At 37.8% G+C, this 21,892-nt stretch overlaps 1 protein-coding gene across 4 annotated transcripts; it reads right to left on the reverse strand.

Annotated features, from left to right (window-relative positions):
• Positions 1 to 221: 221 nt before the first annotated feature.
• Positions 222 to 17,005, reverse strand: MANEA (mannosidase endo-alpha). 4 transcript variants are annotated; one of them, XM_054196307.1, is made up of 7 exons: positions 16,878 to 17,005; positions 16,350 to 16,470; positions 11,623 to 11,740; positions 10,372 to 10,964; positions 6,600 to 6,709; positions 3,354 to 3,430; positions 222 to 2,655 (listed from the first exon to the last, which is right to left on the reverse strand). In XM_054196307.1, the coding sequence occupies exons 4-7, from the start codon at positions 10,919 to 10,921 to the stop codon at positions 2,019 to 2,021; spliced, it is 1,374 nt and encodes a 457-aa protein (XP_054052282.1). In that variant the 5' UTR covers positions 10,922 to 10,964; positions 11,623 to 11,740; positions 16,350 to 16,470; positions 16,878 to 17,005; the 3' UTR covers positions 222 to 2,018. The 4 variants fall into 4 exon arrangements, with proteins under 4 accessions (XP_054052282.1, XP_054052286.1, XP_054052284.1 ...); XM_054196311.1 differs by lacking the exon at positions 11,623 to 11,740; XM_054196309.1 differs by lacking the exon at positions 16,350 to 16,470 and having other exon boundaries at positions 16,878 to 16,995.
• Positions 17,006 to 21,892: the final 4,887 nt, after the last annotated feature.

Consider the following 21,892-nt stretch of genomic DNA (forward strand, 5'->3'; position numbering starts at 1 on the left):
AGCGAGTGGTTAACTTAGAAGTGGTAGAAGTCTAGCAAGTGCTTCATGTCTCAGACATTATTTTGTGACTGTGGTCATACCTATATCTACTTCAGTTTATCCACCTGAGCATAAGTATAATAAAATAAGCGTTAGTAAACATTTATTTCAGAAGCACTTTGGAGTTTACAGAAACTCTGTATGAAAACGCAAAATATTCTGAAGATTTATTAATAACACTCCAATAACTCTAGAGGCGCACTCCAACACGCCAGGTTATATATCTGTCACCCGATTTCTGCATTTTTTTTCAAGCAGCTGTGGGCATTATATGACACCACATCTCTTTAACAACTGCAGAGAAATGACAAGACAATTAAACTGTAAAGAAGTGAAAGATACATAAACAAACCTTTTTCATACCAGAAAGACTCTAGAAAATAGTAGTAGTAACTGGTTTATGTTTATTTGGAATGACAAAAGTTTCTGGAAAAAAAACGTACTGTTTTCTTTTTTGGTTTGTTTTCTTTTTTAACCAGAAGTCCTCACATTCACCTTACGACTTCATGGACAGGTTACTGTGAGAACGGAGTAGAGAGTGCAATTTCCATGGGTCCTGTTGAAATCAATGGAATTCTAGTGGTCACAACAGTTCAGCATATGAACTAAAACACAGGATCAGCACCTGGTATACAAATAAAAAAAAACCCCAACAACTAAAAAGTGCCACTTAGCTACAGATTAAACACTTGCTGCAAATAAACAAAACACTGCAATTTCTACTGTTCCAAAGTTCAGGTCCTCACTATGAAGTTGCATGAAAATGCCAAAAAAAGGACTGCAGATCTGTGTGACTCGATCCTTTCAAGCTTCATTAAGAAAAACGGTTCATAATCACAACATTTGAAAGTACTCATTTCCAGCCACACCACAGTATTAAAGGTAGTGTTGGTAGGGAGCTCACCTGAACAATAACAAGATTTTAGTATCTGCTACCCTGAACCCTGGAACAACTAGATGAACTGTATGAAAAATAGAAACCTCAGATTTCAAATTAAACTAATGGGTAGTTGCTGTCAAACTAGACTGCTCCTAAATCATAAATGAAAAAGCATTTCCTAAAATTATATTTATTGTAGGACTAGTAAGATATTAGCTTTAGAATCTTTAAACATTTTAAAAAACACACTAAATCCGTGCCTGGAATGAGCAGACAGCATATAACAATGGAAGCTTTAGTATATTTTTTGCATCTTTGGGGGGTTTTCCCCCTTAAAAAAAAAAATCTTTTCCACCCTCTGTTGCAAACACATTTTTTTTTTAAAATTCAAAGTAACATAGAAAAAAATATGTTACCGGTCAGTGTCCAGTAATCTGCACAAGTTTGTACCATGTGCCAATCAGAACTAATGGAAGTAAACTATAAATCCTTCAGCAGTTCTTTGGAACCCAATCGTTCAAATACTTTTTTTTTTAAACAAAAACCACCAGTGTTGTATCACACATACCTCCTTCAGTGTTTTAACCACCAACTAGTCATACATCAAGAACTCCCTGTGTGCAAAGCATTAAAAACAGTAGATGTAGATAATTCCACACACTACAGACATGCATCCTGCAAGAAGCTATCCGGACAAAAATTTAGATTACAGCATCACTTCAATTAGAAACACAACTACAAGAATAAAGGAATAAGTATAACTATGCCAAATTTTTCTTCTACTTTGGTCATGTAAAGTTATCCCATGCAGATGTTCTGGAAGCTCAGCATGCAAGTTTAAAACAAAAACCAACCAAAAAAAAAACCAACGAAAAAACCCAGCATTTTCCCTGAATATTCTTGAACTACAATATCTAATAAGACAGAAATCCAATATTCTCATAGTCTTTTTAGTCTTCAAAATTCAAATTCAGTAGTAGTGCATATACATTCAAGAGATATAATAATTTGAACATATCCATAATAAAGACATTTAACAGATTTTTCAGCTCTCAATTTCTTTCTCTATGCGTTAGGAAACAACTGCAGCAGCAACAGCTCACATAAGCCACTGTTCTTGTTCTTTTCTGTACTTCTCAGACCACTTCTGAGTAAGCTCTAGGTAAACATTTGGTTTATGGGGCTTATAATCAAGGTAAACCACCTGTCCAGTCCGTTTGGGGATAGCTTTTTCAATCTGAGTTCCCTCATGCCATTCATTAAAAGATGTAATAGAAATAATTTCTGGTCGCACCAAAAGGGCTGCACTGAAGGCAGTCTCATAGTACTTCCCATTGACACGATTACGGGTGTTGTGGTTGTTCCATGGTCGGATGCTGGTATCAATATACCCTGGCCCCACGCTTGGAATAAACATTAAGTTGTTACTATCACAAAAGGCTTTTAAACTTGCCCAATTATGATGAGATGAGCCATAGGAGAAGCCATTGGTGGCAAAGTACGTGTACATTCCGTCAAAGCCACTTCTGTGAATGTCATGCTTATGTCTCTCTTCTACAAGAAGTGCAATGAATAACGCATCATATGGAGTATTTCGAATAGTCTGGGATCCCGAAACAGTTAACAGATTTGCCCATATTTCAGGAATTGTAACGTAAGAATCATAAACGTAAAACATGGGAAGAAATCTGCCTGTGCTGGTCTTATGCCTGTAAAAGGCTGGATGGCCTCCATATCTATAAAGCAAACAAGTATCATTAAGACAAAAATTGCCATTTGGAAAACACTGTTTCACAATCTGAGCTGAAGACTTTTCCTAAAAGCTAATTTAAAGACAGTGCATGAGCCTCAAAACATAGCAATTCATATCCATTTTCAATACAGTGTTTGATGAAGTATTAAATAATGAATCTGCAAAGAACCTTTAAATTACTACAAATTACTAACTTAGTGTCAAACTGTGCTATAGGTATTAGTTTTCTCTGAAGGGCAATCCTCTAATTCAGTATGAAATAAGACAGTCTAAGTAGCATTGATAAACAAAACAACTAGTAGCTGTACAGAATTTTTCAAGCTGAATTAAAATCAGTAGAGGTCAACACATTGAAGCTCTAGCTGCTAGTTTGTTACTATAAAAACGTGTGTTTAATTTATATACCACGTAGCTAATACTTTAACTGCTTTAATCTGAAGTATCATGACTTGTGATACTAATGAAAGCAATTTACATTTGAGTATCTCTGTAAAATTCATGCTTCAACATTTAAACAACAGACTGAGTTTTGCACCACTGAAACGTGAAGAAAGTTTCCTATAGTTTTCTTCAATCTCGGTACACATTTTTATATATTCTTCAAAGTTTTAGATAATATACAGAAGTCCCCTAAACCATCATGTAACAAACCACAAAGGAAATCATTCTGAAAACACTCACTTGTCGATGATGTATTTGACATTGTGGTACATACTGCGATCATCTCTATCTTTGTAAGGTTCAATATGAAAAGTGACCTAAAAGATGAAAACGTAGTAAGAGCAACACAAACGTAAATTACTATTGAATACATGGGCACTGCGTATAATATGAAGCAAGTACCAGTCACATAAATATAGTTCTTTACAGAGCAAACGTTTTCATTTATCTAGTTTGAGAATAACTGGACCCTAATTCAACTCCTGCACTGCTAAGCTTCAGGTCCGAGGAAGTTTGGTGATAAAGTAAATATTTAGTTTTTTACATGAAAACAAACCACTGCTTTTGTTTTTCATAGGCTACAGCCAGTAGTAAGCATGCGTCAGAAAACTTAAAAAACTATAGCAGAAACTAAAAACCGAAATAAAATATTATCTATTAGAATGTCAAAGAACTGATTAACCAATGAAACAGTTGAATATTTAGTTTCCAAAAAACGTATTAAATTTGCTACAGACAATTCTCCAAGAGAGTTTTCAGCATCAAAACAGATTTTAAGATATGGGATATGAAAACTTTAAAGTTTTATAAATTTATCAACAGCAATAAACTCTTGGAACTAGACCTAACATAATGTACTGCTACTGCTCTGAATTTCAAGTTTGGAGCTTATGGAATTATTTAACCTATACCTGTCAAGTCATTTCAATGTAAAAATGCCATTGTTTTCAAATATACAATTAAACGGAAGAGCATATTACATTAATCAAAGCAACTAGTTTTCCAGAAGCAATTTTAAAGCAGAATGCATTTAATAAAGTCTTCAGCAACTCTGCAACAGTAGTGGATTTCCATTGTAGAGGCAATATCTACCTCTATTAGGTACAAACTGTAGAAAAATACAGTGTTAGAATAAATCACTAGGACTGACAGGACAGGTCAAAGAGCACTGTCATTTCCTACTTCATTTCCAACTATCGAAACCAGGCAAATCAAAAGGACGTATCTTTTCTATTATGTCTGCTAAATGCAAGTCTGCTAAATGTGTTTTGTATGTTGGTTTTGGTGTACTGAGGTTCCTAACACTTAACTGTAATAACTTACTAGTGCCAGAATGTTTAAAAACATTACAGTGAAGGGAGCATTCCCTGGTAGCATCTATACTGAATATCTGTATTCCAGTAACTATTCCAAGCAGTAACAGCAGTTCCATCCATATTCCAGTCATTACCACACTATTACATGCATTTTCCTTGGTAGCTTATTTCATATTTCAAGCACAAATACAGGCTGGGCAGAGAATGAATTGAGAGCAGCCCTGAGAAGGACTTGAGGGTGTTGGCGGATGAGAAGCTCAACATGAGTCAGCAATGTGCGCCTGCAGCCCAGAAAGCCAGCAGCGTCATGAGCTGCATCAAAAGTGTGGCCAAGAGGTTGAGGGAAGTGATTCTGCCCCTGTACTCCGCTCTGGTGAGAGAGACCCTATCTGCAGTACTGCATCCAGCTCTGGAGCTCCCAACATAAGAAGGACACGGACCTGTTGGATTGACTCTAGAGGAGGGCCACGAAGATGAACAGAGGGCTGGGCACCTCTGCTATGAAGACAGGCTGAGAGAGTTGGGGTTGTTCAGCCTGGAGAAGAGAAGGCTGCAGAGAGACCTCGTAGCAGTGTTTCAATACTTAAAGGGGGCCTACAGAAAAGGTGGAGAGGGACTTTTTATCAGAGACTGTAGCGATAGGATGAGGGGTAACAGTTTTAAACTGAAAGAGGGGTGATTTAGATTAGATGTTATGAAGAAATTTTTCACTATGAGGGTGGTGAGGCACTGGAATGGGCTGCCCAGGGAGGGTGTGGATCCCCCATCCCTGGAAGTGTTCAAGGCCAGGCTGGATGGGGCTTTGAGCAGCCTGGTCTAGTGGGAGGTGTCCCTGCCCATGGCAGGGCGGTTGGAACTAGGTGATCTTTAAGGTCCCTTCCAACTCTAACCATTTTATGATTCTACAATCTTGCCTTGGCTCCTTTGAGAGACTTATATGTTAACAAATTCTTTTTGTTGAGAGCTAGCTCCATCAGAGGATCTGAAAATTTGGGGGAAGGATAATACTTCTTTTTTTCTTTTTAATAATTTACTATTACATATGTGCAATTTATGTCACATAATGAAATTCACACAGCATTTTTAACCGTTTCAAAATTACTTCTCTATCTGACTTAACTTTCCTACTATCCTCCCACTTGTCAAAGAATCTACGGTTGCTACTAGTGACAGGAAATTTCCCCGAGAATCTGCAACTTGCATGTCCAACTAAAACCAGAGCAAATGTACACGCTGTATTTTTAGTCCCCAGTACAGACCAGGGACTACAGACAACACCGTCCAGAGATGAAACGTATACAGCTACTTAGATAATTTAAAAACTTAAATTTAATACTCGGAAAGACCATAAGGAAATGCATATTTTCTTTATCCCAAGGGAAAATACAAGTTTTACTTTAAAAATAAACAAAATGAAACCACAATTTTAGACTCTACTGATCAATCCATGTAATTGATTTGATATTTTGCCTATTTCAGGAAGCTGGTAATTCAGCCTTTATAGCATGTCATGCCCTGGAGTAACCTAAAGTCAGAGTAGCACCTCTCAGACCTTACTGTCCAAGTCAAGTGGTCCTGATACCTTCTGGAATAAAGGCATTCAGTCAAACTAGAATTTCTAAATCTCTCTTTATTACTCATAGGTGCTTGCTCCTGATCTCTGTGATCAGGAGCCAACAAGTTCTGTAGCAATGCAAAAAATAAAGTCAGTCTTTCTTCTTTCTCAAACTTCCTTAGTTTATAGATCATTGTATTCCACAGTATTTTGCAACATGTAATACTTTCCTCAACTCTAAAGAGTCATTTGAAAACAACATATTGTCTGATTTTAAAAACTGCTTCCTAAAAAGAAAAAAAAAATTCCATAATACCATACCTTAGATTCTGTAAGCTTTAGATCTGAAGCAAAACAGAAACAAGGCAGATTATAATATTTATTCTAGTTATAAGGCAATATTGCTTAGGTCTTATCAAAATTCAGCGTAAGTCAAAGGGCACTTACACCTGCTTCTATGACCCAAATGAACTGCAGTGTAATAAGAGACAGAAACAGAAGCCACCATTACATTACAAGCCTCCCGGCTCTACACCATGAGTTAAATGTAGTAAACTTTTACCAAAGTTTACTTTCCTAAGTAGTCCTATTTTATGCATCTTAAAAATATTTTACCTTTAGATTATATTTGTGTGCATAATCCAAAATAACAGGCACCAAATCATCAGTTGGTTCTCCATTTTCATCAGCCATACCCGGTGGGTACCATGAAAGCACTATTACACCTGAAAATACAAAACTTAAGTTTTAAATCATGTTGTTTAACATAAAACATGTATGTTATAACATTGTCGTGAGTTACAATTATTGTTTGATGTGAAGTCTACATAATATAAATGAGAATTTCAAATTACTTTTTAACCAATTACGAAATCTCAGTATTCTCAGAGTGGATTTTAACTTCTCTCTTTGTTTAAAAGACAACAACCCAAACAGTGGTAAGATCATCTGTCAAGGGAACAGATCTGTGCTCGGTGTCCCCAGCCTAACACTTAGAGCCATTCCCTCCACTTTTCAGCACAGCATCCTAACCTCCAGGTTGTACCAAGAGGACGAGACTGTTCCCAGCTAATGCATTACAGCTATGCCACAGTACAGGCAGAGAATATCAAGATACCGATGGTCAGAGAACACTCAAGAGATAAGGGCTATGCATGTGACTGAAGAGATTCTTATATTATGAAACTTTATTCCCCACCCTATTTCTCCATTGTTCCTCCGGCTCTACGACAAAACAACCATTTCATACTAGAAGCAGTGACTGTAATCCCACAACCTTCCTTCTTGCTAAAAACAGTTACTGTGCTGCAGTCTACCCTTCCAACCATGTGAAATTAGTTTTTAAATTTACTATTAAAACCAAAACAAAGCCTTGAGTAACCCTCAATAATTTAAGGATGTTAAAAATTCCTGTCAAAAAAGATGACAGCAAATATAACGTCACAATGCTGTAAGTTTTCCTGATGCTCTCCATGAAAGCAAAAAGAACACATATTTCTTCAAAAAGTCTAAACCCCTCCCTTCTAAAACAAATGCTGCCAGATAAGTAAGTTAAACCTTTTGTGTGTGTAGCTGGAAATAATGTCAGGAAGAAGTTAAGACAGAAACAAACACATTAAATACCGATGGAGGAATATTTTCCTAACAATACTATTTAAAACATATGGAAGAATAAGTCAAAATGCGATTCTTCTTAATTAGGTAAACATTTAAGTACTCATTACAGGTCACTGAGGGAGGGAAGTATATACTCTAAATTCCATCTATTTTACTAATATTATAACATTTCTGACTATCAATTTCCAAACAAGCCCAAAATTATGAAAAGGAAAACATAAATTAGAGTGAATACAGAATCATCTTCTAACATGAAAATCAGAGGTTTGAGCTCACTATACACAGAACTTAGTTCAACTACCCTCAGCATAGTCTCAATATTTTATCAAAAAGAGAATCACAAACAATAGACTAATTATCACAAGAACTAGTCTGGGCAAGGAAAAGAAAAATGCAATATTTTACTGCATTTTATCACCCTATATTTTATTTCCCACAAAAGAAAACGACAAAATTCAAGTGAGTAAGAGGTAAAGGACAAGTAGAACAGCAGCAATAAACTCAGGTTACACTCAAGGTATCTTGAATACGACACCTGTCGAGACCCTCTTCTATACCATTATGAAACAGGGAAAAATTTAGGAGACAGAATTGCTCATCAAGGAACCTAAATTAACCTTTGCATTGTTCTTTCCCTGGGAAAGATTACTTAATATTTTCTTTCCTGTGATTAGAAAATAAAGTTATGTACCACTTCAGCAGTCTAAAAAGGGATGGACTCAATGCCAAAACCAGTAGCATAAACATGTTTAAAACCAGAGAAACCAGAGTTCAGTCTTTCAAGATAAATGAAGAACTTCAAACTGGACTATTGCAAAAACAGGCTGGTAAAAAAAAAAAAAAAAAAAATCACCAAGCAATCTGAGGAATAAAATCTATTGTATTAATCTGTTAACTATTAGGAAATTAATAAATAAGGAAAGAATTATAACATATAAGAAGAATACAAAGAAGCACTGCATGAGACTCCTGCTGCTCCAATCGCTTAAATGCTTTTGATCATTACACAATACCATTTGAAATAACCACTTACATTTTTCTCCTTTTGTAAGATCCCTGATAAAGCCTCAAAAAGGCTAGAAGAAAAATTATTATTTGACAGAATGTAAAATGCAGTCATGGATTAGACTTTGGCTAAGAGACAAAAAGAAGAAACTGTAAATAGTCAGCCTCACAGTACACCAAAAATGAACAAAGTATAATTCTTATTAAAAAAAAAGATGCAGTATTTGAAGTAATGACCTGAGGAAAAAAAGTTGGTCAAATCTAGATGGAAGAGAACAAATTCAAGTGTACTTAAATACGTAAGTCAGAATAACATCAGAAAAAAAAACAAAAAAATCACTTTTCACAAATACCAGTAATATGTTACAAAGAACATGTCACAGCAAGCATGAACTGTTCTTTCACACTGCCAAGTTTTAAATGGAAATTCAACTTAAGTTACGAGAAAAAAACTTGTTTCGATAAGCTTTTTTTCTAGTTATTTTGCACCATTTCTACCAGCAGTTCAGCTTTATAAGCTGATGTTTGTATTAAGAGGATGAGAAACATCACAGATTCTGCTAAAGCTACAAGTGCCCTCTCTCATGCATTATTTTGCTTTAGATAAGACTAAAAAAGCGCTTACTGGCAACTAATGCCTGAGATTTCTCTGCAATAGTTTTCCCACTGTTGCTAGCAGTCCTGTTAATGGAGTTATTGTATTACTGAAAAGGGTGAGAAATTTCCTAAGTTTGTATTAACCCTTGTACAAAATACAGGTTAGGTTAAAAACCAGGAGAAAACAATAACCAAGAAGTAAACATTATATATGTAAACACTACTAATGGGAATATAACAATTACATCAAACCTTAGTGATTAGGTGAAGGAAAGAGATTCAATTCAAGGTAATTAGCACTCTGAATAATACTATGAGCTCTGGTCATGTTCCTCCAATTACACTTACCGAAGCTTTTCAGAGTTTATTATTAGACTATATGACTACTTATTTTAAAGAAAATGAACATAAAAAGGACCATAAAGCCCAACAACAAAGAATAACACCAAAAATGCCTTGAATATTCTTATGTATATAGTCCATCTTATTTAAGAAAGGAAACATCAATTTGATTTGGGAAAAAAAGATACTTTTTGGACAAAGAAGTAAACTGTAATTAGCTACACTGAAACTATCATACCTGAGTTCAAGAAGGTTTTGATTAGACATTTCCATAGTTAATGATAGCACCTATAAATACACTGCATAAAATATAAACTGTATAAAAACTATAATACTGCATGTGCTTTGACATATGAATTAATACATAATCACACACAATACATTATTACACACAAAGAATTCAGAAGAAAAAAAAGCTCCTATTTGAACGGACTGCTCCATAAACATGTTAATATAATTTACTGAAATCTGTTCTTAAAACTGAAGTATTCATCTCCAAAAATAAAATACACAGACAATATATTCTAGCAACGGTGTCTGTATTTTCTACATATGTTATCACTGCTTAACAGTAAGTCATGAAACACGTGCACCTACAGGATTACAAATATAGTTCTTACGTTTCTGTGCTGTTACACTCAAGAGACACAGCTCTGAAGATGTAGGTTTCGGTTGGGGGTTAAAACTCGGAAATACAAAGACAGACATTAATTTCAAACATTTTCAGAATTACACAGAAAAAAATGGAAGAAGTGGTCAGTTGTGTTCGTTCACACACTTAAGGCTGGATAAATGAACAACATGCTGAAACGTTAACATTCATTACCAGTTGAAGCAGAACGCATTTGTTTCATGTGGGCTTCTATGACAGAAGGGTCTTTGGAACTGTAAGATCCGAGTTCAGGATAAAAGTTGGACCCAATGTCGTCAGGAGGATTATGCCTTCCCTTTGGATAATTGTTTGCAATTTTGGGATCCCAGTGTGGCAACAACGGATGGTTCCAGTGAATATATTTACCATCAAACTGTGGATTCCCAAACCAACTATAGTAGAATATATGAAAGTTATAATTAGGAGAAGACAGCTCTTCTTCCAGCTTGTTTACAGGAGGCATAGATGCCTTCATAGTATTGACTGCGATACCATGCAAATTAGTGACACGCGTTGCAGTATCCCCTTGAATCCTATTTAGTGAATTCTGTTTATTGTCTAAGAGCACTGTCCGTTGTTGAAGCTCGGGCAACAAACCAAGTCCAAACGGATCCCCAAAGCCAGCTCTGTCAGGTCTCAGAGTCTTCAAAGCCATCATTATGGAGCAAATAAACAAAATAAAAAGCAACAAAATGATGCATGTTCTTCTGCGAAATCTTGCCATGATGTCATAGTTCAGAATCCAAACAGAAGGATTTTGGCCGCAACTGATCAAAAGACAAATATTTTAAAGTCAGATCTCTTATTACCTAATTCAATAGCATGAAATGCTTCATAATTTTTCTACATAATAGAAATAACGCAGAGACAAATGTGATGCATACATTGACTGTAAAACTAACAGCTCTTTGCAATGGGGAGAGAAGAACAAAAAACACTTCTGAATTTGAGACTCCATCAAGTTCTGAGGTTCTACCACCAAGGACTCATGTATTTTATAAAAACATCTTACTTTTGAAATTCATTGTTTTCCTAACACAAGTAAATCCCATGAAATGGAAATTCTGCCTACATTATTTCAAAACTATCATGTTTTGACAAGTCTGATATAAATAGCACAGAAAAAAGAAGGAAAAAAAAAAAACCAAGCAGAAGCCATGAAAGGAGAATAATGTAGCAGAACAAGAGTAAAGGACAAAATGGGATATGACAGAAATACAGCTTATGTTCAGAATACAGGTTTTATTTACTAACCTATTTACTGGCTTTGGACCAACCACTTTGTATTTAGTTAATCAATACATTGACTAAATACTTCGGCAAATTAAACTTGAAACAATGATGCTTTGCAACTTTACAAATGTAAAATTCTAATTTGTTTTCTGAATTATGTAAACAAAAAATGACATAGCATTAAGGACGTACCTCAACCTGTCAGTTAGCTGCTGGCATCCTGCTAGTGCAACATCACAGCTACGTGACACTACAAAATCCCAGGACTAAGTGCAAAACAAGATCAATAGTACACAGCAAGATTTGAGCCCTGAAAGTAGGGGGAAGAAAATCAGTAAAACGGAATGACTGGCAACTTTATTTATAACTTTGATTCCTGTTCCACATTAAACACAAGAGAGCCAGAGAAAAGGATTAATGAAATTTGGGTTACCACAGAATTATGTGGAACAAGATTATGCATAAAACTGGCAACACTAAACTGAAAAGTCTTAGAATAAACTTCTGATTCAACAGCCATTAGACATAGCATAGCTGTGATTTTGTATTTCTGTCACTGACCTCCAAATTTTAGAATCTTACTTGAATTTACTGAGATATACACAGGTCATTCTAAAAATCTTATAAAGCGTCTCACCTTAGTTTCCTACAAATGTTCTTTACTACTGTTAAAGTGCATTAACATATAGCTCAGTTGTCACAACTCTCTATTTGTTACTGCTGTGATAATTTTAGATAAGGAATTTCAGAACATGCTTTTTAACAATACAGCCTGAATTGGATTAGCAGCATGACACTGTCAAAAAGGGAAGCTCTGCTTCCCTTTCCAACCGTAATCCGTTCATCTGTTTTAGTTACTTCTGGGAGTCATCTGGTTTTCACAGTAAGGTCACTCATGCATTTAAAGAGCAAAACCCTGTTAACATCTCAAAAATAAACAAAAAACCCCCTATGCACTGACTCAGCTGAAAGAGTATCACAGCACTAATACAAACAAAAGAGTTAATAGCACAGATGGGGGAAGGGAAGAGAAAAAAAATGATGCTGTTTATTTTGCCCAACTGGATTTCCCTTTGGCTACTGTCAGGGAAAATGATTTTATGGCATATATGCAAGCATATATGCTTATAGTACTTAATTTAAGACTTTCCATTAACAGATTTCACATCGCTTTACATCAAATTACAGGGTTCTTTTTCTATAGCTCACAATCCATCCCAAAATCTTAATTTTGTCAAAGAGATTGTCTGGAGTCCAGAACATTTTTCTTCTAATAAGAAATTGCCTTTAAATACATTCAAACTACTTTGACTATTTTTCTGATCTTTTCAGTCTGTCTAGTCTTATCATGCTACCTCTCTCTGGGAGTTTAACTCAATTTTTGGATTAGACAAACTGAAGTTTTCTAAAGGGTCAGGGTTTTTATTTTTTTTAAAAGGAAACAATATCATTCACCTGGCTAATGTATTTCTGTATTCAGTTTTCTTTAATTTAAACAGATGCTATTGATCTTCATCAAACAATATACAGGACTTCGAGTGATAGATTACTTCTGCAATTATTATTTTATCTCATCTCTTCTGTAAAAAAAGAATTAATGACTGTAATGTCTATAATTAGAATGTTCATAAGGTCTTTAATTTGGGCTTTTCTATTCCATATTGAAGAAACTGTTCCTTTTTATTCTTTACTTGACATATCTGCTACTGAATTCCTCCTCTATTGCATAAAGATTTCTATCATAAAGTTCTTTTTCTGAAGTGTCAGGAATTGATCTTAGTACTCCACATTCTTATTTTAACAAGTATTTTTTCAGTGCAATATTTATAACGAAAGTATACTAAAAACAAGCAGCATACTTCCTAAAATTTGACTAGCATCAGGACAGACCCTGGACTACCACAGCATATTATGAACCTCTAGATGCTTATATAGAGGCTCAGCATCAAAGTGCAAAATTTCTAGAACAAGTGAGTGCTACCTATGGTAAAAGCTTGTGTTTTGGGGAGACATCAGTCTCAACGACGATGATATAATTCGGTCCTAGCACAGATAACCATGCTGTAAAAGCCGCACTGAAGAGCTACAGGTTGGCAATGCTTGCATTATATCATTTAATCTTGTTCAGAGCTACTCTTTAGAGACAGTGACAGATAAATTATGCTCATCAACGCTAGTGCCACAGCAGAACGGTAATATTGGGGAAACAGACAGAGCAAACATGCCATGTGAAACAGCTACCTGAAGTTACGTCTATCCTTGGAACTGGAAAAATCTTAGAACACATTTCTGATTCAACAGCCATTACAGAGAGCATAGCTGTGATTTTGTATTTCTGTCATGAATATCCAAATTTTAGAATCTGACTTTAATTTACTGAGGTACACTGGTCATTCCTACATATTTATGAAGTATCTTGCCTTGGACTGTTGGGTGCACTTGGATCTAACAGCAATTCCCCTTCTCAGTAGGAAAAAGTTATCCTGAATAACTTCAGCTTTATGCAGATTAAGATCTCACACACAAAGAGTTACTCTGACTCCTCTGATGACTTGTTAACTAGTAGCAGCTTTTGGATTCTCACCCCAAATTTGTTGAACCGTGCTGATGTACCAGCCAAAAATGTAAGCAGTTCAAAGCTCTTTCTCCTGCCTAGCAAATTCATTTTTAAAGAACAAAAAGATCCGTCTGTAAGAGGTCAGAAAGAAGAATAAATTAGTTTAGATCATCAGTCTCTGCCTATGGGCAAAGAAGAGGTCCAACGTAGAGCAATGCTTTACCAGAATAGTTAGGCATCCTCAGCTATTTGCGGATCAGAGACTTCCTGAACAAAAGGTCATTTCTTTGTACAATATGAAAAAACACCTTCCGTTTAGAAACTCACCTGCTAGTTTAATTTCATGCCCCTAACTCTCAAATTAGAAGGGAGAGCAAGCAAGCATTTAAAATAAATAATGTTATTTTTATTTTTTTTTTTTTAATCACCCAGTCACTCCGTACTGCAAAGTCCTTTGGCAAATTTTCCCATGAAAGGTGCCTGAAGAAATTAGGATCTTCAGTTAACTCTGTCAGTGTACTCTTCACTACCACACACTCTTTTCTGAATCATGAGTTGTTACTTTCAGGTCCAGACTGAATGCACAGGAGTCAGTTGATGCCTTTTGGTTTCTCCTTTTATGATTACAGATACTACAATTTCCTTTATTAAACATCAAAAAAATATAAAGCTTTACCATGAAAGGATAGAACCTGCATTTCCATAACATTCAGTCCCCTTTTCCAAAAAAAACCCTTAGTTTACTTTTAGTTTGTAAGCTGCTATATAGACTTAAAAGCAGAAAATAAATTTATTTATTCCTCCATGACTATCTCTGTTCCAAATAATTTTGTTTCTTAGATGCGAGTAAATAGTATGAAACATCACACTACTACGAAATATCCAGCTGTTCTTCTTAAAACTAGTATCTCCATGAAAAAAAAGGCATGCATGAAAAACGCTGAAGTATTTTCTAAACTGTTCTCCAAACTTAATAGCCAGCCTGTCTCAAGGATAACCTCTCCCATTCAAGCTCATACTTGACAGCGATGGGGTTTTTCTTCCTCACTCACTACTACTCTTTGTACCCTTAAGCTATCCTGCAGACAAACTTTCTCTTTGTCCTTTACATTATGAGAAAAAAAAAAAAAAAGAGTACAGACGGACAGACAACAAAGCTTCTTTTCCCTATCGCATTTTCCAAAATAAGTATGTTTCTTTAGTCAGAGAAAAAAAAAAAGGGGGGGGGGGTTTAATTACTCCACATCATGTTGGTCATATGATAACTCAAGTTTCAATACCCCACCCTATGGCTGGTTTTTTTTCCCAGTTTTACTGATTCCAAAAGGGAAATACGCAATGCAAAGAAAGTATGTTCACATAAAACAGATGTATCTATTTTAGTAAGAACCAGCAAATACCGTAATTTATTTGTTCTGATGCTCCTTAAACATAACAAATGAAAGTGCAACACAGAAGAGAGCTCTGAAAAAATCTGACTTTCTTGATGCAAGGGTAAGGTCAGCCAAAAGTCACCGAGGCTGGTAGCTCATGGCCAGTATCAAAGCTTCTCAGCAAAGTTTTCTCAGCTTAGCTTCTGCTAAGATTTACCAGCTCGTAGGAGCTTGAACTCTCAAATGACAGATCAGCTCTAGACGGAGCTGAAGCTTCTAGGCCTTCAAAGCACCTCATTCTGGAGCTACAGTGCAGATGTGCACCGAGAAACATTACTTTGGTTCCCAAGTGATTGACCAGGTGAGATTTAGTAAGCTTCCCCGAGGGCTGATAAGAGCCTGTCCAAACCACAACGTTTACACAGCATGTTCTGGTCTGGGGAACACAAATAATCAAAAAGAAGCAACAGAGGTTGACACATCTTCCTTGGAAAAGCATCAGGAGTGTTTCTAGCATTAGAAAAACTGGGAAATTTCTCAAGAAGTGGCTGCATAGGAAAAGTCGTTTTCTAAAGACTTTTCTAAAAGGCCCTTGAAAATCATAAAAGAGGGAAGAAGGCATTACATATGGCATGCCGACACTTTATAGCTGTACTTCCATGCTATATATATATATGTGTATATTTTTAAGTACTTTCAGTAGCGTAAAGGTTTCTTTTTGGTCCACCCAATTCAGAAAGAGGTATTTGAAATACGGCAATTCTAACATGGATAACTGTATTATTCACAAAAAAGGGAATGTGATTCTTTTTCGCTAACCAGGTTTGAATTTAGAACAAAGACAGCAGCAAGAAGAAAAAACAATCCTGCTGCATTTTCTTTGTTCTAAACGTGATAAGACAGCATTAAGTTATATCTACTATATAAAGAGGTTTTGATTTGAGCATGCCAGGGTTCTCCTTGCTTCCAAAGGACGCTGAACCACACACCTAACCTCGAGCAGCCGCGGACCCCGAAGCGAAAGCAGCCTCCAGCCTCCTCCCCTGGGCAGCGACCCGCGGACCGGCTCCCCGGGGGCAGTTCACAAGCCGGGGCGGCCGCAGGGCGATGCTGTTTGAGGGGAGATGAACGTGAGAACGGGGAGGGAAGCCAGCTCCGCGCCGCGCCCCCCTATCCCCCAGCAAGCCACCACATCACGAGCGTTCACCGCTCTTCTCCGGCCCTGAGCAGCCAAGCGCCGGAGCCCTCGGCCAAGCGCCCAGACCCGCGACAGGAGCCGCGCTTCTCCCGCGGCCGAGGGGCCTTGGCAGGAGCCAGGAGGGCGGGCACCGCGCAGGGGCGTCCCCGGCCCCTCTGACAACGCCTGCGGGCGCCTTCCCCTTCTCTGCCGGCCTCTCCCAGTCCCAAGAAGCGCCCGTCCCGTCTCCTCACTACCCCTTCCCCAGCCCCCGGGGCCGGCAGCGGCACAGCTGAGGCCCGTCAGAGCAGGTGCCCCGCGGGCCGCCGCCGTTACTCACCCGCCCGAAGCAGGGACGCTGCCCGGCGGGCGGACCGGGGGCCGTACTCGCGGGGCAGCCGGGGGCGGCGGCCGGCCAGGCTGGGGAAGGGCTCCGAGGCGGGCCCGCGCCGCTCCGCTCCGTCGGGGCTGCTGCGCAGGCGCGTCGGCCAGCGCATGCGCGGGGCCGGCGGGCGGGAAGGCGTCCGGGCGGACCGCTCCGCTCCTCTGTGGGCAGAGCGGTGGCTGGTGCCCCGTTAACCCGCCGTTAGGAGGCCTCAGCGGTGGCTGCCGCAGGCTTGCGGGCGGGAAGCCGAGCTCGCCGGCCTGCCTGCGGCCAGGTGCTCGCTGGGGCTCCCTGCCTTTGCCTTCTGTGGGGAACGGGAGCGAGCAGCCACGCGTTAGGCCTCCTTGGGCCTTGAAATAGCCCCCCTCCCCCCCTTTTTTTTTTCTTTTTAAACTCAAAAGGCCTACAGGTTCTTCAGTTCTTTAGAATTCTTTGCTGGGTGGTTGGTTGCTTTTCAGCTGGGGAGGAACTTGCTCAGTGGCGATGGCTGAATAAAGCCCGTGGCTTAAATCTGTGGACCGTGGTATGTAGAAGAGTGGCTGAGGACGGGCTTTGAGCAACCTGGTTTAGTGGGAGGTGTCCCTGCCCAGGGCAGGGGGGTTGGAACTACGCTATCTTTTAAGGTCCCTTCCAGCCCAAAACATTTTGTCATTTTGTGATTTACACCCTCCATTATAGAGTAGGGCATTCAAGACAGTGGTGCGCTGAGAAAGGCAGTGCGTTGGGGTAATTGCCCATCTTGTTTACCACGTCAGCTGGATGGGAATAAATCGGGGAAAAAAAATATATGGATAGAAGTGTGATAAATACTCCTGTTATACAGTCATTTTGTAATTGCAGTAATGTAAAAATGGTTTCACTGATGTTTTGTATGCTAATATTTCATGTGTGCTTTCGCAAAACTGTGAAAATGGGCTATGAATAGTTGTCCCATTAGTAACCAAATCAATGAAAAAAATATATACCAGGTTAATACTGTAACATCAGGAGTCTGTCAAGAAGAACACTTGTTGATGAGCACTTCAGATCGACTCGATACAAATTGTTGCGCTAGGCAAACAGCACGTTTTTCCCATTTCTTCCCTTTGTTGTATGAAAACATTTCTTCCCTTTGTTGTATGAAAAGTGACTGTAATGAGCTGGATCCCTGTGGTGTAGTTTGCCTGAGTTTTTGGGGTTTTTTTTAAGAATCTCTCTAAGCCCTGAGAGAAACAGAGTACAACAGTGACCAGAATTGTGGTTTCATTGAAATCAATAGCAAAACTCTCATTGATTTCAAGAGGCAGTATTTCACCTCGTATGTGGATGAAAAGGCTTGGAATGGGTGTCTCATTCTGTAGATAAAAACAAGTAAATTCAACAGCTGCCATGGTTCTCCCTGAGTTCTGAGAAAATTGACAGGCCGTATTGTTGCATGATGTTTTCTTTATGCTGTCTGAGTGCTCTGATGGGAAATACATTTGCAGTAATGCTTATTTCTAATGTTATTTTTTGCATGTATCTGAATAATTTCATTAATGGAATATGTTGTAAGTGATTCATGAATGCCATGCTTTAACAATAAATGAGTTGGTATATGAATAGACTGGAGGGTGAGATTTGAAAATTTGATATCCATATCTTTTCCTCACAGTCTTGCAAAATTTTTCTTTTACTGCATTTTCTTTCATTTGTTGTCTTCTTTCTTGCTTTTTAATTTTTTTCTTTTCTTTCTTTTTTCTTCTTTCCTTAGAATCGTAGAATTACCTAGGTTGGAAGGAACCTTTCAGATCATCGAGTCCAACCATCAATCTTAATTCTGACAAAAACCATCACTAAACCATATCTCTCAGCACTATGTCTACCCATCTTTTAAATACCTCCAGGGATGGTGCCTCAACCACTTCCCTGGGCAGCCTGTTCTAATGCTTAATAACCCTTTCAGTGTAAAGTTTTTCCTAATATCCAATCTAAACCTCCCCTGGTGCAATTTGAGGCTGTTTCCTCTTGTCCTATTGCCTGTTACTTGGGAGAAGAGACCGACCCCGCCCTACACCCTCCTTTCAGGCAGTTGTAGAGAGCAATAAGGTCTCCCCTCAGCCTCCTTTTCTCCAGGCTGAACAACCCCAGTTCCCTCAGCTGCTCCTCATAAGACTTGTGGTACAGACCCCTCACCAGCTTCATTGCCCTTCTCTGGACCCGCTCCAGCACCTCAGTGTCTTTTGTGTAGTGAGGGGCCCAAAACTGGACACAGTGCTCGAGGTGTGGCCTTACCAGTGCCGAGTACAGGGGGCAATCACTTCCCTAGTCCTACTGGCCACACTCTTCCTGATACAGGCCAGGATGCTGTTGGCCTTCCTGGCCACCTGGGCACACTACTGGCTCATATTTAGCCTGCAGTCTGCCAACACCCTCAGGCCCTTTTCTCCAGCCACTCTTCCCCAAGCCTGTAGTGCATGGGGTCTCTTTGAAAAGAAAAGATAGTATAAGGGTGCTCTTCGCTTCTATTTTATGGAGGATGTAACTTTAATTTTCACTTTACCATGTGGAAGAATCCCTACTGGAACTAAAACTGTTTGAAAATAACATAATCCGAAAGCTTAAAAGTGGAAATAGTAAATCTGAATCTTCGTTTGGTCATGTTCCATTAAAAGTACCTTTTCACAGGATAAAAATTTACTGGTGTTAGGAAATAAACAGGAAAAAAAAATAATTCATTTAATCAGAGGGAAAAAAAAAACCTAAAATTTATTGTTCTGACATAGTTCTATTATGTTGGAACATTTTTGCTGAACAAACTGAATCTACTGGCAAAGATTTAAAAAGGCAGCAAACGAAAACTGTTATATCATGCAATTTCCTCCAAGCCTTTCTTCATAGTAAGGAAATTAAGTAATTATGTTTGGTTTAAGTTTACATGAAACAAGAGAGATTAATATGATTGTGGTAATGTTATTGGTTAACTTTCTTTTTTAATGTCTTGCATTGTGTTTCTTTTTCCTTCTTGGTCTTATGCTTGCTTATTTTGCTGTGTACTTTTTAAGGTGTACCTTTCTCTAGCCTGCCTTCAGCGTGTATTCTTTCCTGCAGTTTCCATAATTTTCTCTTCTATTATATCCTGTATCTTCTCACTTTTTCTTTATTTATGGATATAATAGACTGTTCTGGCTTCTGAACAAACACAAAAGAGGGAATAGGCTGTACTTGTAGCCTTTCCTTCTATTCTTAATAGTCCTATCTGTCTCAAAATCATGAATCTCTCTATTTTCTTTCTAGTAATCATTCTTAATTCACAGCTCCTTGTTCAAAGTTTTGTGAATCTCTGCCACTTTGATACATAGCCACCTCTTTGAATCCTTCTTCCCAGAGCCTCTTACTGCTGCATCCCACATTTTCTTGGGCAGAAGCTAAAGACAACCTTGTGGTTGTGCCACAAAGTGGCAAGCTGCTTGTCCATGTTTCAATCATTTTTCAACAGCAGTAGAAATACTATAATATTTTGGTGAGATTTGGGTAACTCTACACCTGCTTCCTACAAGTCTTGAAATGTAATTTTTAAACAGTAAAGCCTGATCGCGCATGTTTTCTAGAGCAATGAAAGCTTTGATTATGAAGACTTCAATAGTACACAGCCAGGTTACCTGACTGCTGGCCGTGGACAAATGTAGATCTTCAAGCTGTGAATACAAACAAGTCATATTACAGGTCATACTCTTTTTTTTTCTGCCATAAAACTAATCCCTGGATTTATTGAATAGTTCATTAAACTGATGTACGTATTCAAGATTTGTTCCAGCCTTTCAGAAGTGAAACTATTCTGTACATATAGAATTTATGTTAGAGTCTAATTTTGAAATTTAGAAAACCAGTGTTTCTCCTTAGAAAATGGGGTTTGCATATTTTATAATTTCTGTTGTGAAATTAAAAAACAAAAAAACCCAAACCAAAACACAACAACAAAAACCCCCAAAACCAGGAAAAAACCCAACCACGGTAAGCTAGAAAAAAGGTTGGAATTAGAGCCATTGGAAATGTACTGTACTCACCTCAGAAAGTTCTGTTTACTATTTGTATGTCTGGGCAATATATGCAAGTAGAAATTCCCTTTATTTACAGAGAGAAATAATCTAATGTAGTTAATAACTTTACAAGGCCACTGTGTTGTGCGCTTTGTTAATACAGGAGTGCCTACCAAGCTTATTGAACTGTGTGCTGTTCAATGTGTTGTAGTTGTATGAACGTTATTCATTGGGCAATGAATACAGAAAACATATTGCACATCACTTATGTTAGCATGTGTTTGGATGTACATTTTCTTTCTCTCTTTCATTTGTTACTAAGTTTTAAGACCTTTTCTGGAAAGGTGTAGCCAGTTAAAATGTAACTTTAATACTCTTTTGTTTGAAGTAGAGTATCTCAGAGGGTGAGGGGAAACAATTTTTTCTCTCTGCCCATAAAGAAAATGGTGCAGAAAGAATTTACATATTGTTTTCAAGATTTTCCCCGGAGTACTTATCAATCTGCGGATATATTTGACTTGGAGTCTCATCTCTTTTGGAAATTAGAAGCCTCATTCGTGCTTCCTCTCACATTAAATGAACTGTGATGAGACAATGATGTTTTCTTCTTCTGGCAGAAAATGTAATTCAGCCTAGGTAGTCTTATGCACTGATTTTTTAATTTTTTTCCTTTTTTTTTTTTCTTTTCAGCAATTGCAGCAGAATAGTTTTTCAAAAGAAGATGAATGTTTAGATGACAGGGTGATACATGCTTTAAAAATATCTGAATTAGGTGGTATTAGCAAGAAAAGGAGCCAAAGCAAGGGAGAGTTTAAAAAAAATATGACACACTTAGCCTGAGGGTACTCTTTAAAAATATATCCATTTGGATTCAGAGTGCTCCAATGCCATTTAAGCATCCTTAGTTGTGTCAGTATTAATAGAGGAAATAAATTAGCTGAATAATATTTCGTCACATTTCTAAGAGTAATC

This window comes from Rissa tridactyla, chromosome 3 (genome assembly GCF_028500815.1).
Source record: "Rissa tridactyla isolate bRisTri1 chromosome 3, bRisTri1.patW.cur.20221130, whole genome shotgun sequence".
Taxonomy (NCBI): Eukaryota; Metazoa; Chordata; class Aves; order Charadriiformes; family Laridae; genus Rissa; species Rissa tridactyla.

What these genes read in the sequence shown, in the direction of transcription:
- MANEA (XM_054196311.1), bottom strand. Translation starts at nt 10,921, where the DNA reads ATGGCAAGATTTCGCAGAAGAACATGCATCATTTTGTTGCTTTTTATT. An exon ending in CACACAAATATAATCTAAAG is followed by an intron (nt 3,431 to 6,599) that starts GTAAAATATTTT and finishes TTCATCTTTTAG; the next exon opens with GTCACTTTTCATATTGAACC. An exon ending in GTCAAATACATCATCGACAA is followed by an intron (nt 2,656 to 3,353) that starts GTGAGTGTTTTC and finishes TTTGCTTTATAG; the next exon opens with ATATGGAGGCCATCCAGCCT.